We start from the raw sequence: 18,198 nt of genomic DNA, 5'->3' as shown, positions 1-18,198 counted from the left end.
AATAATCTCGAATTTTTGTATGGAATAATTAATGAATGAAGAAAAAATATTTTAATTTTCAAACATATAAAAAAAAAATAATAACTAACGGACTTTACAGGTAATCAAAGAACTTACCTCCTTGTCGTTCTAATTGGTGAACATAGACTACATTTTATACATTGAAATTGAAGGGCATCGATTTTTATGAACTTACGTATCATGCAATAACAAACATACATTATTATTACTATGGTCTTTGGATACTGGAAAGTGGAAAAGTTAAAGATAGATCAGATAGGAAGATAAACTTTGGTATATCCAGATTTTTTCATGTGGGGTTTCCAGTCATTTTGGGCATTCCCCCGTTAATGAGTCGAGAAGGACACTAACAGGGAACTCATTTAATTAAGACTTGTATGAATTAACACGCAATTGACTCCTGAGTGTTCCCCAACGTTGAACGTTTTATAAGCCTCTTATATCTACTATACTCACTGGTATCAGGTATGTCGCAAACGTTGTTCCATTCAAGAGACCCCAAAGTCTTCTTGCAAATACAGGGTGTACCAAAAAGTAGTGATGAACGGAAGCTGAGAGGTAGAGGACCTAGAGGGCTATCCGAATCACCCCCATGTATGTTATGCGATTTTTCGTATTTTCGGAGTTATGACGTTTTTCAATTTTTCACCTATCGCCGAGTACGATGATATTTTCACTCATGCTGACGTCAATGATTGCGGAACATGCTTGATTTTTTTTGTGTGCTAAGCTGAAAGATAGGCCAATTCAGTATAGTAACATTTACTATCGTTAGATCTTTGAATGGAATAAAAAAAAAGAATTAAATGGCAAGAAAGATAAAATGACCCAGTATGTTCACCACTTCAAGGGCCCGTAAATAATTAAAATCACATAAAAAAAGTTTTCCATTTGACTTTTAAAAACTTGCTCTATCTATCAAATAGCTACCCTGAAAATTTCATTTAATTATTCAGAAGGCTTCAATCGAAAAATTTAAATCTAAATGTGGTAAGTGCAAAAATTGAATTAACATGATGATCATTAAAACCAATAAATAGGTGTTTAATTACCAGAAATTTTTAAAATAACCCCGCTGTTGCTCAATGCAAGTGCGACATCACCGTAAAAAGTTGTCTTTTAAATGTCTGAATGCCCTTTTATCATTTTTAATGGTTTCTTCTGCTACTATGAATTTCCGGGTTATTTCGTCCAAATAGTGGCAGTCTCTCGTCTTTGTAGTATCCCCACGGAAAAAAATCAATAGGGTTTATGTCCGGGGACCGTGCAGGCCAGGCTAAAGGGCAAAGATACCCTGAAAGATGGATTGGTCGTTGCAGCCTGCGCATGCGCCGGTGACGCCTGCCTTAAAGCCTGGCCTCCACGGTCCCTCGACCTAAACCCCATTGATTTGTTTCAATGGGAATACTAAAAAGACCTCGGCTACTTGAGAGAATGCCACAATTTGGACGAAATAACCCGGAAATTCGTAGTAGCAGAAAAAACCATTAAAAATGATAAAAGGGCATTCAGACATTTGAAAGACAACTTTTTACGGTGATGTCGCACTTGCATTGAGCAACAGCGGGGTTATTTTAAAAATTTCTGGTAATTAAACACCTATTTATTGGTTTTAATGATCATTATGTTAATTCAATTTTTGCACTTACCACATTTAGATTTAAATTTTTCGATTGAAGCCTTCTGAATAATTAAATGAAATTTTCAGGGTAGCTATCTGATAGATAGAGCAAGTTTTTAAAAGTCAAACGGAAAACTTTTTTTATGTGATTTTATTTTTTTACGGGCCCTTGAAGTGGTGAACATACTGGGTAATTTTATCTTTCTTGCCATTTAATTCTTTTTTTTTATTCCATTCAAAGATCTAACGATAGTAAATGTTGCTATACAGAATTGGCCTATCTTTCAGCTTAGCACACAAAAAAAATCAAGCATGTTCCGCAATCATTGACGTCAGCATGAGTGAAAATATCATCGTACTCGGCGATAGGTGAAAAATTGAAAAAAACGTCATAACTCCGAAAATACGAAAAATCGCATAACATACATGGGGGTGATTCGGATAGCCCTCTAGGTCCTCTACCTCTCAGCTTCCGTTCATCACTACTTTTTGGTACACCCTGTATATGGGTAGGATCTACTGCACTGGTCGTCGTTGAGAGTGCCGTCTCTACGCAATATAACACAGCTTTCCTTACCACCGGCATTATTGGGTTCACCTGGACCCCATCTGTCATACACTTCGGCTATAGGAATACCTGTTGGGGAAAAGATTTTCAAGTACTTTCTTGTAATGGTCTAATTTTCTTACAAGTTCGTCGATCGAGACCGCCTTATTAAGGTCCTAATGTCTATTGGCTTTTATGACAGTAGGCCGTTAGAAATTAAAGTTTATTTACTGTTTTTAAACGCTTTACTGCGAGAAGCGAGCGATATACCTGCAGCAGTCTTCGTTTACTGCAACATTTTTTTATTAAGCTTTAGCGCAGCAGGTACCTATGGTGTTTCCTTGGTCCTCAAAATAGTTATATTATATATACTTTGTGACTTAGCTAAATCCGTAATGCAAGAAAAAAAATTATCCCGTAAATCCTTAACCGCCTTGTAGTGTTTCGATAAATAATCGTTTTTATAAATAACTAGCAGTCGGCCCCGGCTTCGCCCGTGGTACATATTTACGTTTTCTCTACATAAGAACCATCCTCGTACTTCAAGGAATATAATAAAAAAAGAATTATCGAAATCGGTCCACCCGTTCTCGAGTTATGCGCTTACCAACACATTTTGCGATTCATTTTTATATATAAATAACTAGCAATGCCCTGCGGTTTCACCCGCATAGATAGCGATATCGTGACAGTGAAAAGTCTACTATAGGTCGGACTATAGGTTTAATTTTTAATCACATGAAAATTTTAGTTTACCTAGTTTTCTTATTTTTTGATGAATTCCTTTCAGATTATTAGATACACAGCGTCATTTAATCAATAATCAATGCAGATTTTAATTTATATTCATAACACCATTTATGTAAAATGTTATATTAGTAAATTTAAAAATACTCTACAGGTTTTGAAAAATTATTGACATCAAGTAGTTTGGTTTCTTTAGTCGGTCCAGTTGATTTGAACCTGATCAGTATAAATTGTTAAAAAACAGAGATTCAATATTTTTGATAAAAATTCTTGTACCTATAACATTTGAAAAAGTTTTATTTGTAGAACTTCAGTGTCTCAGTACTTCCCTATATACAACATTTGTCGTAGTTTTGTTTTGTGGCAGCAAAATTACTTGATGTTCTGGAGTTCCGACTCGGGATAGGCCAACATACAATTGTCCATGAGTAAAACATTTTTTACGCAAGTCAATCCCTACTAAATTGAATGTTCTGCCCTGAGACTTATTAATGGTCAAGGCAAAGGAAGTTTTTACCGGAAATTGTATTCTTTTAAAAGGTATAGGTATATCCGTGGGTATCATTGGTATCCTTGGAATATAAGCTATCTCACCAGTTGCAGGCCCAGTTATAATAGTCGCTACAATTATGTTGTCTTTCAGTTCTTTTATGAGTAGTCTCGTCCCGTTACACATGTTTGGTGGGCTTAAATTTCTCAAAAGCATGATTGGCGTCCCAACTTTTAATGATAAATTGTGAGGCGGTAGTCCTGAAGGATTAAGTGAATTTAAAAATTCCTGTGGGTAATGAACGGCATCCTCTGTATTAGAAACTGTATCTATCGATTTGTAATGTTTAACCTGGCCGGGAACTTTTTGTGTGATGATGTTATTTATTTCATCGACCGTCTCATTCCGAGGAGACACTATTGCTCTAGAACACAGCCAATGAAAGTCTTTTTCAAGTAAATTTTCAATGTCAGGGTAAACAGCATCTATCAAATTTTCTAAACTATAAACTATTTGGCCCAGAGACTCATCTAAAAGAACTTCAAAAGTGTTTAAATTCGGAGACGGGAAAATGCCTTCACCAAGTTTAACAAATTTTGGAAAATTGCTTTGAGTGTTTCCACGGAGGTGAGCTCTCATGTTAGTCCGCAAATTCAAATGTTGAATCGATGCCCAAAGTGGAGACGATTTCAAGCAAGCTTTGATAATATCTGCCCGCGTGCCTCTGTTAATTACTGGAAGGGTCTGTCTGAAGTCTCCGGCAAACACAAAAGTAATACCACCCATAACAGCAGCAGAGTTTCGTAGGTCTTTTAAAGATCGGTCCACAGCCTCCACATGAGCTCTGTGGCTCATAGTGCATTCGTCCCAAATTATTAATGACGCATCTTGTAATAGTTTGCCAAGAGGTCCATTCTTGCGGATAGAACATGTTGATTGTTGTTCCAAAGAGACGGACAGTGGGAGTTTAAATGTGGAATGTGCAGTCTTACCTTCACACAAAAGAGTGGCAGCAATCCCTGACGAAGCTACTGCTATTGCTATTTTGCCTGTCTGTCTTATCTTAGCAAGAATCAAATTAGCAAGAAATGTTTTGCCTGTACCTCCTGGAGCGTCTAAAAAAAATAAATTCCCCCGATTGTTGTCTACGCTGTCTATTATTGTGTCAAAAGCATGTTTTTGATCAGGAACTAATTTTAAGACATTGTCATTGATAAATGCTGTTAATTCATTTGTATTATAACGTGTTAACGTAATGTCTGTATTATGGTGGGAACGAACTGAGGGAGGTAATCCAACATCACTCAAACTTTTATCATTTAATTGCAACAGTTTGTTTTCTATTTCTATTAAACCTTTATTATAAATATCTTCACTGAAAGGTAAAGTAAAATCTTGGTTTTCCTGCCTGACTCTATGTCTAATATCTTCGCATAAATGATTTTTAAAACTATCCCACAACTGCAATGGTTCCGATGGGTGACAAAACAAAAGAATGATTACAAACAGCTCTCTCAGATTTTTAGGACTATCAGAAAACGAAGCTTCCCTTAGGGCATAGTTCTAGTGGTCATCATTTTCAAGTAAACCTAAATCGCGGCAAACTGCTTGAAACGTCTCCTTGACAATACCATTTATAGTTTTGAGATATTCGAAGGAGGTCGGACCGCGTACGTGATGTAGCAGAATTCGGAGATAAAAACATTCTGATTGAGAGGGATGTACCCCGTAAACTCTACCTAAAGCGGCATCTTTTTTTATCCCCGGATGGCCAACTACATCTTCACCACGCCTCCTTCTTGTAAATTTATTATTAGCCCAAGTATAGTATTGAGGGACTTCGTGGTAAAGTAGGGTTTTAGCGAATTCATCTTCAAGACACAGATCAAAAAACGCCAGCAAAGTCGTTTTACGTGGGTTTTGAGCTACTTGTTGAGCTTTCCCTGGTGTAAAGTAGACCCTCTGACCATTGTCTAGATGAACAACTAAATGCACGACAGTAGGGTACCGGTCGTGAATTGGAAATTCTAAAAGTCTCCATACAGCTTCAGATGTACTAATATAGCGGCCATTTAAATAGTTTTGTACTTCATTGTTTGGATTTCTAACGCTGAACGTAGCTTGATCTGATCCTTTATTAATATATTTGCAAATATATTTTATAGCTTGGACCGAATGGCAATATTCAACATTGATATGAGCGTTGAAACTTTTACATAACAGTGGGGAATAAGGGACAATCCACCTATTATCTATGGTGACCCTACTTCCCCTAATGTTCAATGTAGCGCTCCGACCTCCATTTTCCGTGTCACGGCGACGATATACTGGATAACCATCTTCTCCCGTCTGGGTATCCATAACGAAACGTCGTGGGTATTTTTTAGTGCAGATACCGTTCCTCATACATGGAGCCGTTAAGTTCTGCTCTCCGCACGGTCCATGCACCATATTTTTCGTTACAATATCGAACAATCCGGGATCAATTTGTGGGTCAGGTACCTCGGCAACTATAATATTATCAATTTCGTCTGGCTGTATTTTTCTTTCCAGCCAGAACAACAAATGGCAATGTGGTAGGCCGCGCTTTTGCCACTCTACACTTGCCATATGGCATCTTACTTTACCGAATATTTCGGTTTTGGTGAAAAGTTTGATGAATTTTTTCATCTTTAAATGAAACACTCTCGCTATAATATCATGTCGGTCGAAGGACCGTTGACCTGGTAACAGCAACGCTTTAATTTCATCCCATTCCGGGTTGCAAGTAAATGTGACGAATAAGTCAGGTCTCCCGTAATTTCTGACGTAGGTCATAGCGTCCTGTGTTTTTTCATGTAAATAACGGGGAGAACCTGTAAAAGATGACGGTAATATTATATGTTGACCAATATTTGATGGGTCAACATTCGCGTCTTGGTTTAAAGCATCTCTAAGATGGATGTAATCGTCAGCTCTGAGTTGTTGTTGATTCCGAGAAATAAAATTTAATCTTTTGGAAATCATTTTGGCCATCATATCCACACAGTATTGGCTAAATAAATCTCTATAATAATGTAATATATTTAAAGAATTTTCTCTTAACATCAATCTATATGCGTAAAATTGCATAGATGTAACATTTTTGTTCCGCGCTGTACCTTGTTGTGGGATGGTTAGATAATAACCATCTTCTCCTCTTATAAACATTATAGGATATTGTAGGGGGTCATATGAGCGGTGTAATTCTGAAACTCTTCTTAACTGTCCATCTTTACTGTGCAAAACTATATCTCGGGGGCCCTTTTCTTCATCGACCAAAAGAACGGCTACCTCGTTTACATTAGGAGCATTAAATCTACCTCTGTGTGCTGTCTGTGGTGTGCGATCTGAATGAATAATGAGTTTTAAATTTTCCGATGAGTTGAGTTCTAAGTTTTGTTTAAAACTTTGTATGTATATATTGTGACTATTCAACATGATCTGCAATTCGTTTATCAAATCTGGTTTTAGCGTGGGGGCAATGTTCGATCGCAGAGATAATTGGTCGGCATCAGAAATATGGGCTTTGGCCAGATGGCGGTAAAAGACTACCTATCAGATGATACACTTGTCCTTCAACCTTAAAGGTGGGCATAAAACTACCCTCGCGAATTTCTTTTGCCCCAAACGAAGTCATTTGAAAGAGGCTATTGTATCTACGTACGTTATTCAAAAAATGCGCCGACAATGTATGATTATTTGTTAAAAGGCTTTTTATTGGTTCTGGTGGTTCTTCAATATCAGGAAGAATAACTTTACCAGACGCGCAACACATACCATTTGCTTCATCGGACCATTTTCTTGCAAAACATTTAGGACATATCTTATTCATTGCTCCTATTTGAACAGAGTTCTGGTTAGCATAATCGATTTGGGGATCATAATAATAATAATAATAAGGACGTAGGGATGTGACGACCCCATCGCCCACGGTTGGAATATCTATTGTTTACGTGACAATAGATATTTCACCCGTGCAGTCAGTCAACCCGCAGGACACCTTGTGGCGGGGTGTCGGGGAGTAGCGACCCCGCGGGAACCGAGCGCTCCCGGGGGAGGCCCCTGTCTTCATCTCCGGCTTGCCTTCACCGGCCGGTCGGAGTGAAGCCTGACGAGGACAGGACCCCCACCTCTGGCTTGCCTTAACCGGCCGGCCAGAGTGGAGTCGCGAGAGCTTTTAGCTCGAAGGGTGGATGCGAATCGTAAGTGGCGAGTGGGCACGTGATGCTGGACCCTCAGGGAGCGCGTGATCGTAGTTTAAAGTCCAGGGACGCCTCTCCACCCTTAGCTGCTCACAATATGTTGCCCCCTTGTCGCACTATTTTAGCGACTTATTTCGGGGGCCCATACAGTGAGAGGGCGAGTCACCACCTGCCAACAAATTTTTACTTCCCTTAAGTAGAAAGGCAGGTGCCATAGTTTCCATAGTCCCCAATTCCAGTCCATGTAGCATCCCATTCCATAGCCCGGTTTATTTTGCTTCCATTTCTCACAATAGTCCTACATCGGCCGCGGACTGCCCAGGACTGTATCTCTATAGTGCAGTCATGGACAGGCTGCGGCTGGTGTCCCACAACACAGTAAAATTCTCGAAAGGGCCTCTGCGTGTTGGATCCGTGTCCCCACGTAAGCCTTCCAAAGGTCCGGGTACCGTCCTTCTGGTGGTACCCGAGTATTATGGAACAAAAATAATAATAATAATAAATTCTTTATTGCACACCAAATAAAATAACAGAAAGAAAACAGCACATAGAGACAATGTACAAAAGGCGGTCTTATCACTTACAAGTGATTTCTACCAGACAACCTGTGATATTGGAAAATGCTGGAAGAATACATTTATGGAGGTGTGAGCAAAAGAGCACTTAATATTTAAGAAAAATAACTAAATAAATAAATAAAATAAAATACACATATATATATTATATATAGTACACCAATATATATACCTACATATTATGTAATAATAATACATACAATGTTAAATAGTATACATAAAATTTAAAATATAATAGATAAATTTATAACGAAAAATAATATTTTTTTACCAAACTATCGAACGTAGATATGGTTTGTGCATGTTTGATTGAATCTGGCAACGAATTCCAAAGATTAATAGCGTACATAGTAAAAGAGTGATGGTAAAAGTTAGAGTGGTGAGATGGAATTAGAAGAGAAAGGGAGTAAGGAGATCTCAATACCAAGCTGTTGGAGTGACGAAATATAAATCTTTCCTTAAGATAGTTCGGTGTTCTAGCGTCAAACAATATGCCGTAAAGAAGATGAAGCATGCGTGCATGGATCATAATTAAATGCCGATCTGTTACTGTGTGCCAAAACTCTGTAACGCGTCGTTGTTCTTACGGACCGTTGCCTTTGTCTCTGTTCCATAAGCCGTTGTGAGCGTTCAGCGCTAGATTCGCGAGCCCGTGTATGTGAAACCCTAGCGCTATTTTCAGCAAGACGCTGTGAACGTTCAGCGCTAGAATCGCGAGCCCGTGTATGTGAAATCCTAGCTCTATTTTCAGCAAAACGCTGCGAACGTTCAGCGCTAGATTCGCGAGCTCGTGACTGTGAAACCCTATCTCTATTTTCAGCAAGACGCTGCGAACGTTCAGCGCTAGATTCGCAAGCCCGTGTCTGTGAAACCATAGCTCTATTTTCAGCAAGACGCTGAGAACGTTCAGCGCTAGATTCGCGAGCCCGTGTCTGTGAAACCCTAGCTCTATTTTCAGAAAGACGCTGCGAACGATCAGCGCTAGATTCGCGAGCCCGTGTCTGTGAAACCCTAGCTCTATTTTCAGAAAGACGCTGCGAACGATCAACGCTAGATTCGCGAGCACGCGATTGCAACGCGTACTCTCTCATACTCGTAAGTCGAGCTGAATTTTCAGAAGAAGACTCTCCAATACGACGTATTTTAGCTATTCTCGCTTGAGAACTACGTGCAGATAGTTGTGAATTTCTTTTTCGTGGCATTATTATTTTGGAAAAGATGTATTATTTGTCAAAGTTAATAACGTACCTAGTTAATAAATACCTAATGGATAAATTTGATAAAATACTGTAATATACTAAATAAATACCTAAGAATGTTATCGAAATAACTATCTTTCTATGAAAAATAAATAATGTTAATAATAGTAAAAGTTAGTGAAACCAGAAAATGTGTTGTGAAGAAACAATAAGATGAATAAAATAATTTGTAAGTAGTTCTGAAAAGAACTTTTTAACGCTTTGAAATTGATAAATACTGTAATATACTAAATAAATACCTAAGAATGTTATCGAAATAACTATCTTTCTATGAAAAATAAATAATGTTAATAATAGTAAAAGTTAGTGAAACCGGAAAATGTGTTGTGAAGAAACAATAAGATGAATAAAATAATTTGTAAGTAGTTCTGAAAAGAACTTTTTAACGCTTTGAAAACTCAAAATATTCGATTTCGGTTGCGTCCACTGCGTAGGGAGCCGACCGCACGAGTGGTCGAGTGAGCCGCGCGGCTACCTATCTCGCAGAACTCAATATCCCTTCCCTCCTCACCTTCACCCCGTCCCGAACTACGCCTGCTCATTGTATTAAACAATAAACAGTAAACCTACTATTTTCTGTAGATTGACACTTTTAAAAATTCGTTATATCTTTTGAATGGAATATCCAATTTTTTTAATTTAAAAAGTATTTTGCTGGTATTGAAACAGTCTACAATAAAACATCATTTAATGGGATGAGGATTAATATATGTGTATGGATAACATGGTTTGATTACTGTCGGCACTTCTATTTACTTTGAAAACGTAAAAAAGTTGTTGTAGTAACATAACTACTGAAGATGGACATATGGTATCGCGGACTTTCTTGTAGATATTGATCCATTCTATAATACCGTAGAACATTTTTTTGTTCTATCTTCAATAGATTCCGCAGCGCACGCGATGACAGAAGTTTTATTGAGGATTTTTTTACACCTTGGGTTACATTATTGCATTTTTGGTAAGGATCTCTAATTTTTTTGAAAATGCAATATAGCCTATGTTGCTCAGTAAAGATGCAGCTTTCTAATGGTGAAAGAATTTTTGAAATCGGTCCAGTAGTTTATGCGTGAAAACCATACATACATACATACATACTTACAAACTTTTCCTCTTTATAATATTAAGTATAGATAAAATCCTAAATTTAAACTTATTCCCTTGACCTTTCTAGTCTGCTTGATAAGTTGAAAATGGCGTAAAATAGAGATAAGTCTCTTAAAAATACGTGCGATAGCTCATTTGATTCGGAATGACGTCTAGAAAAATGTATCGGAAATGTGTATTAGCACACAAAAAATTGCAAAAGTTATAAACAAATTAAGTTGCAAAAAAAAGGTAATTCGTTTATTGTTAATAACTCCGAAATTATTAACATTTCAGAAATTTTGAAACAAAACAAAACTTGAACAAAAAACTACAAAACACTAGAAATTTCTAGTTTTTTGTTAACTTGAATAAATTATTATAAACAAAGTATTAAAATTTTTTAAACTTTTATAGCGCGATCTTGTTAAGTATATTTATATGAAGGGCTCCACGAAGTGAAAAATTTTACCGACAATTATTTAAACATTTTTTTTAATGTGCAATAAGGACGGAAGTTCGAAAAAATTTCGTTAGTTAACATTTGTCTAATTTGTTGAAAAATTAACTATAAGTAAAGTTTCCAACGGGTGCAAATTCTTTGAAGTGTTCGGAATACACCATAATTTTTTTAAATTTTTAAATTAATATTTATTACCTTAAAAAAAATAATTAGTGTGACGTGCTCGGTTTTGAAGCTGCGCGCGCTAACTAAAAATGCCGCGCGGAGGCCTATTTTCAGCGTTAAATTAAAATTATAAATAATGGAGATAGAATTCCGGGAGTCGGGAGATTTTCATTGGAAATTTCCTCCACTTTAAGAATATTTTTTCAAAATTTCTGAAATGTTAATAATTTCGGAGTTATTAACAATAAACGAAATACCTTTTTTTTTGCAACTTAATTTGTTTATAACTTTTGCAATTTTTTGTGTGCTAATACACATTTCCGATACATTTTTCTAGACGTCATTCCGAATCAAATGAGCTATCGCACGTATTTTTAAGAGACTTATCTCTATTTTACGCCATTTTCAACTTATCAAGTAGACTATTCAAACGAGTTGCAAAGCAATCAAGAATTATGTATTTAAGGATTCTTGTGAATTTTAAATTGAAAAAAAAAATGTGTGCGTGTACTAGAGTACACACGTAAGAAGTGAAACTTCTTTATGACCTTATTTTTCAAAAAATAATTTACTATCTACACTAATATTATAAAGAGGAAAACTTTGTTTGTTTGTTTGATTGATTGTAATGAATAGGCTCATAAACTACTGGACCGATTTAAAAAATTCTTTCACCATTCGAAAGCTACATTATCCACGAGTAATATAGGCTATATATTATTACGCTAAGACCAACAGGAGCATAGCCACGCGGGTGAAACCGCGCGGCACAGCTTGTATACAATATTACAGAAATGTAAGTCTAACACGCTCGTCGCTTCGCTCCTCGCTACCTATTTAAATATTTACACCAGCCGCTGCTGAAACTCGCTCGCTTCGCTCGCTCGGCTCGTGCGGTAGTTCAAAAATCAAAAGTTAACCTAAGATGCTCGTCGCTTCGCTCCTCGCTACCTATTTAAATATTTACACCGGCCGCTGCTGCAACTCGCTCGCTTCGCTCGCTCGGCTCGTACGGTAGTTCAAAAGTTAACCTAAGATGCTCGTCGCTTCGCTCCTCGCTACCTATTTGAATATTTACGCCGGCCACTGCCGCGACTCGTTCGCTTCGCTCGCTCAGCTCGTGCGGTAGTTCAAAAGACCAAGGGAGACGCCAAAAAATTCGAGTTATATAGAGTTTTCAACTTAGATTAAGGACAACAACAACTAAGGATTTCGACTTAGGCGGATTTTGATTGGACATAAAGAGTTTGAGGTTTATTCTTATATAAATATTGAATTCACAAAATCATAATTGAACACCAATCAAGCAAACACGTGTTAACGTGAGTCATAGATTTATTATCGTATACTCCTAAAATGTTTTCTAAGAAACAATACTGTACTTACATTGTCGGCAAGTTCTTAAAGGCGGTAACTTATTTTTGTTCGAACAATAGAGGTAATAAATATAAATTCCTAATGTCGAAATCTTGAAACAGTCAGAAATTAATGACGCACATAGTATATACATATTATGACAGAGGTTAAGCTTAAATAACTTGAAAAATAAATAACATGATCTCGCCCACGTGTTGGTGTTTTAAAAAATTCAATTAAAAACTGAGGTTAACTTTAAATACAATTTTAGAAAAATAAATACCACAATCAACATTCAAGTATTAGAAAAAATTGATACCATAATTCCACCCACGTGTTAGTGTATTGAAAAATACAATCAAAAAGTGAGGTTAATCATAAATAACTTAGAAAAATAAATACCATTATTACACCTAAGTATTAGAAAAATAGATGGGTATTTCGCAAAAAATGTGTAAATTTGACACAATTGTTTGACTTTTGGATTTCTGCTCTATAAGCTGTTGGAAGTTTTTTCGATCTTTGTTGTGTCGGAGAAAACACGTGCCATTGAGATTTTTGTTAATTAACTTGTTGAGAACACTCTTTTTTAGTGTAAACTGGTAGTGATAACCAAATTTGTGATTGTCTCTATATATATATATTGGGGTAAGCGTTTATTTACTAACTTTCCTCACCCATCATGAATCCTGATCCTCCCGACCCTGGTAAACCTCCTGACATCCAGGGTGAGGTGATGGAAGCGGAGCATACAAGTAATAAGAGACAACGGTCAGAGCCATCCGTTGCTGATACAGATATGATCCCCCCTAAAAGACATGTTACAGTTAACAACTACGCGATCGCATCGTCTCAAAGTTCATATGTGGATCCCATTTTATCTAATCCCATTACATATTCCGACAATGACAGTGGTCCCTTTATTGTCTATGTGTCCCGTACAGAGGCCGATCCTGCGGCGGGTTTAACCATCAGACCGATCAAATTTGGATCTTTCCTTTACAACAATCGTGTAGCTAACATAGCCAAGGATGGAGTTAAAGCTATTGGACGTAATAAAATTTCTGTAGAATTCAATACCGCTTGTGACGCAAATAATTTTATAAATTTCCCCCCTCTTAAAGATTCAAATTACCAAGCCTCCATTCCAACTTTTCACATCACTCGTATGGGCATTGTCAAAGGTGTCCCTACGGAGTGGTCTATGGAAGAATTTATCAGCCATGTGGATTTCCCAGGTGGAAGAGGCAAAATATTGAAAGCCAGACGGCTTAATAAAAAAATTAGAATAGATGGTGTTACTTCATGGTCACCATCTCAAACCGTTGTTTTGACCTTTCAAGGCCAAGTTCGTCCAGAAAGAATATACTGCCTTTACAACTCCATGCCAGTAGAAGTGTACCAATACCCCACAATTCAATGTTATAAATGCTGTCGGTTTGGACATGTACGCGACCAATGTCGCTCTAAGGAACGTTGTTTCAAATGCTCACAGGCCCATTTGGGCGACTCTTGTCCAATTTTAGAGTCTGATGCAACATGCCTCCATTGTACTGGTAAGCATTATGCCACTGATAGGAAATGCCCCGAACAAGCTAGGCAAAAGGCCATTAAGCAGTTAATGGCATCTGAAGGGATATCTTTTGAGGAGGCTTCTAGAGTCATCCCGTCAGCTCGTAGATCCTATGCTGAGAATATTCAGATACAGAATCCTTTATCTATACATTCCCAAAGCCTCCCGTCTTCCCAATTTAATCCTCCTATCCAATCAACACCTAATGTTTCATACAGAAAAACAGTCACTAAGACCCCCCGTTCCCGAGCTCCTCTGGGTAAGTCTTATGATAAGGATGCACATCATTCTATCATTCGTGAACCTCCCTCCTCCCTTTCTAATGGTTGTGCTCTCCCTAATACGGGCTCTTCACTTCCTTTTGATGAACATCTACTTAATATGTGTTTATCTTTTATAGAGACTTTACTTTCTTATCCCCACCAGTTACCGTCCAACGTTGCCGAAAGATTATCCCGTTTCTCATCAATCCTCAATTATGGATCTAGTGTTTCTGCAATGGAACGCCCAGAGTATCCGTCCCAAGAAGCACGAGATTTTTGAATTAATAACCAATCATAAACCTTTGGTTCTTGCTATCTCAGAGACATGGTTAATGCCCGGTTCTCGGTTTAGGGTTCCGGGCTATTCCTGTCTTAGAGACGACAGAGCTGATGGTTATGCTGGCTGTGCTCTGCTCTTGAATAACAGTATTCCCTTTTCACAAATTCCACTTCCCCATCATGGCTGTAACTTTAATGCAGTTGCAGCTAGAGCTGCTAATATATCAGTCTTATTCGTTTATGTTCCTCATCCCCATCCTAGTTTTATTCCAGAGCTTTCCTTAATCATCTCCTCTCTTCCTCCCCCTGTTATTATTATGGGTGACTTTAATGGCCACCATACTTCTTGGGGCTCGTACATTTGCGACTCCTTTGGATATCTTTTGGTTGACCTCTTTGAAGATCTGAATATGTGTATTATTAACGATTGCCTTCCTACCCGTAGAGTCTCCCCATTACAAAATCCTAATACTGTAGTGGACTTAACAATTTGCTCTTCTGTCTTAGCTCCTTCCTTTTCTTGTTCTACGCTTTCCTCTACTCATGGGAGCGACCATTTTCCAATCCTCATCTCCTGCTCACGCACAGTCCATGTTCCCACTAGAGCTTTCCCACCTTTGCTCAAATTTAAGTTAGGCAATGCCGACTGGGAGAAATTTGCCAACTCCCTTGATACCAAAATAAGTAATCTCCCAAATGCTTCACCTGAGAATTGTTTGGAATCTTATTCTCTTTTTGTTAACTGTCTCGAGACTACTGCTACCGAATCTTTCCCATTGAAAACTTATTCAACTCTGTCTTTTAAGAAGCTATCCCCTCCCTGGTGGGACCATGAGTGTACTGCCATAGTTAAGGACCGTAAAGAAGCCGAGCTAAGATATGATTCCAGTATGTCTTATGAGAACTTTATTAATTATAAGAAAATTGCAGCACGAACTAAACGGGTGCTATCAAAAAAAAAGAAACAGGGTTGGATCCGTTTCTGTGAGAGCTTATCTCCAAAAACCCCGCCATCATTAATGTGGAATAGTATTCGCCGTTTCCGTGGAGCTCTATGTGATAAAAATAGAGTATCCAACAACTCAGACGTTTGGCTTGATGATTTCATTGACAAACTATCCCCTCCATTTGTCCCCTCTTCTGATCATTTTCCTTGTCCTCCCCATAATTTAGTATCATACGACAGTATGGATTGCCCATTCACCTTGCAAGAACTTGTTACGGTTCTTGATGGCTTAAAAGACTCATCCCCTGGGGTTGATGGTATACCATATTCTTTTCTTTGCAAGTCAGGCGATCAAACAAAATCTTTTTTTCTAAATTTAATTAACATTTTCTTTTTACATGCCATTATTCCGGACTCTTGGAAATCCCAGCTTATTATTCCTATCCCCAAACCCGGCAAGGATCCCCTTAACCCCAATTCCTATAGACCAATCGCCCTGTCTTCTACCTTAGCCAAAATCACCGAACACCTTATTAAAAATCGTCTAGAATGGCTGGTCGAGAACAGGGGCCTCCTAGCTAGTTCCCAATATGGCTTTAGGAAAGGTTTGAGTGTATTAGACAGTCTTAGTATTTTAACAACTGACATTCGTTCCTCTTTTCACAATAAACAGTATTTGGTTGGCGTATTTCTGGATGTAGTTTCAGCGTACGATAATGTTCTTCTTCCAGTGCTCAGACAGAAAATGTTACAGCTGAGTTTGCCTGAGAGGATGATACATTTCATCTTCAACTTATTAATGTTGAGGACGATACAAGTACGCTGTTCTAAAGACACACCTACTAGACATGTATTTAAAGGCCTCCCTCAAGGTTCCGTTTTGAGTCCATTATTGTATTCTATATACACCTGGGATTTGGATAAAGCCATTCCATCGTATTGTAGCGTTCTGCAGTATGCGGACGATATAGCATTGTATACTTCGTCAGAGAATATGGATGTGATTACCTTTCGACTTAACAGCGCCTTATCTTATTTGGAAAATTGGATGAACGATCATGGCTTGTCACTATCGCCCAGCAAAAGCAATGTAGTTGTGTTCACGAAAAAACGCTTGATCCCACAGCCGGTAATATTACTAGAAAACTCCTCAATCCCTGTAGTCAACAAGATTAAATTTCTAGGGGTGGTGCTTGACCAAAAGCTGAATGGTATGGCTCACACTAACTACATTTCTCAGAAGTGCGAAAAGGGTATTAATGTTTTACGCTCCCTAGCTGGTGTTTGGTGGGGATCACATCCATATTGTCAAAAACTAGTTTATAATGCTATAATCCGTAGCCATTTGGATTATGCGTCGTTCATCTTAGAACCTTGCAATAAAACAGCTTTAATAAAATTGGACAGAATACAATACAAGTGTCTGCGACTCATTATAGGTGCCATGAAGTCTACCCCAGTCAATGCCCTTCAGGTAGAATGTGTAGACCCTCCTTTATATCTCCGCCGTCAATATCTGTCAGACAAGTATTTCTTTCGGCTTATACAATTATCCTCTCATCCCCTTCTTCCTAAAATTCGAAATCTACTTCAAATACTTACTCTAAATAACCTCCGTCGTCCATCTGATTTTCCTTGCCTACTTAAAAGTCTCATCAAATTTAACCGCCTTCCGGATCCAACATCCCAATTTAGTATCCATCCTTTATATTCAACTCCGTTTCATGCACTAGTTTTTAACCCCAACATTAATATGAGTTCTGGTATTCAAAAATATGCTCCAGATTCTAATGTTGCTTTTAACTGTCTGGTTTCTTCCCACTGGCGTGGTTATAATCTTTTTTTTACGGATGCCTCAAAAGTGTCAAAACATCTTGCTGTAGGGGTTGCTGTATGGCACCATAACTCTAACACTATTTTACAATTTAAATGTCCCCCTCTCTCTTCTGTTTTTACTGGTGAAGCCACAGCTATCTTGGAAGCTCTCAATTTTATCGACTCTCATAATCTCCAAAATTCAGTTATTTTTTCGGACTCCCTCAGCTGTCTTCAGACTATTACTTCTAACCCTTTCCGCTCAAAGTCTAAATTTCCTATCATCTTTCTAATAAAATCCGCACTTTACAACTGCTTCAGAAAAGGGCTTCAGGTAGATTTAGTACATATTCCAAGCCATTCTGGTATTGTAGGCAATGAGAAAGCTGACGTTCTGGCTAAATCTGCCATTCAACATGGTACTCTGGAGCATTACTCTAATTATGCCCACGATCTCTCTTCTCTTTCTAAGGATCGCTTGGATCATACATGGAACAGTCAGTGGAAAAATTCAACCAAAGGGAAATTTTATAGAGATATCCAACCCTCAATTCCACGTAAGCCCTGGTTCTTCCGTTTCCCTAATATAGACAAGCCTACTGTTTCCACCATTTGCCGCCTCCGTTTGGGTCACAATACCACTCCTAATCATTTATTTAAAATTCATGTTCGTGACCATTCTCTCTGTGAGTGTGGTATAGACGAAGGAAGTTATGACCATTTATTCTTTGTTTGCCCTAAGCTCCGTATCTCACTTCTGGATATCCTT

General features: G+C 37.9%; 1 protein-coding gene across 1 annotated transcript; it reads left to right on the top strand.

The window, feature by feature from the left end:
* The first annotated feature begins 13,196 nt into the window (after positions 1 to 13,196).
* LOC149485971 (uncharacterized) lies at positions 13,197 to 14,862 on the top strand. The gene has a single exon (XM_089698635.1). It carries the CDS (start codon positions 13,236 to 13,238, stop codon positions 14,667 to 14,669), a length of 1,434 nt encoding a protein of 477 aa, XP_089554761.1. The 5' UTR covers positions 13,197 to 13,235; the 3' UTR covers positions 14,670 to 14,862.
* Positions 14,863 to 18,198: the final 3,336 nt, after the last annotated feature.

Source organism: Colias philodice, chromosome 9 (genome assembly GCF_061535455.1).
Source record: "Colias philodice isolate Cphi_HAF_F1 chromosome 9, ilColPhil1 Martin Lab GWU primary, whole genome shotgun sequence".
Taxonomy (NCBI): Eukaryota; Metazoa; Arthropoda; class Insecta; order Lepidoptera; family Pieridae; genus Colias; species Colias philodice.
Note: the sequence above shows the minus strand (reverse complement) of the source record. Positions and strands in the feature narration are given on the sequence as shown.

Coding starts and splice junctions, on each gene's coding strand:
- LOC149485971 (XM_089698635.1), top strand. CDS start 13,236: ATGAATCCTGATCCTCCCGACCCTGGTAAACCTCCTGACATCCAGGGT.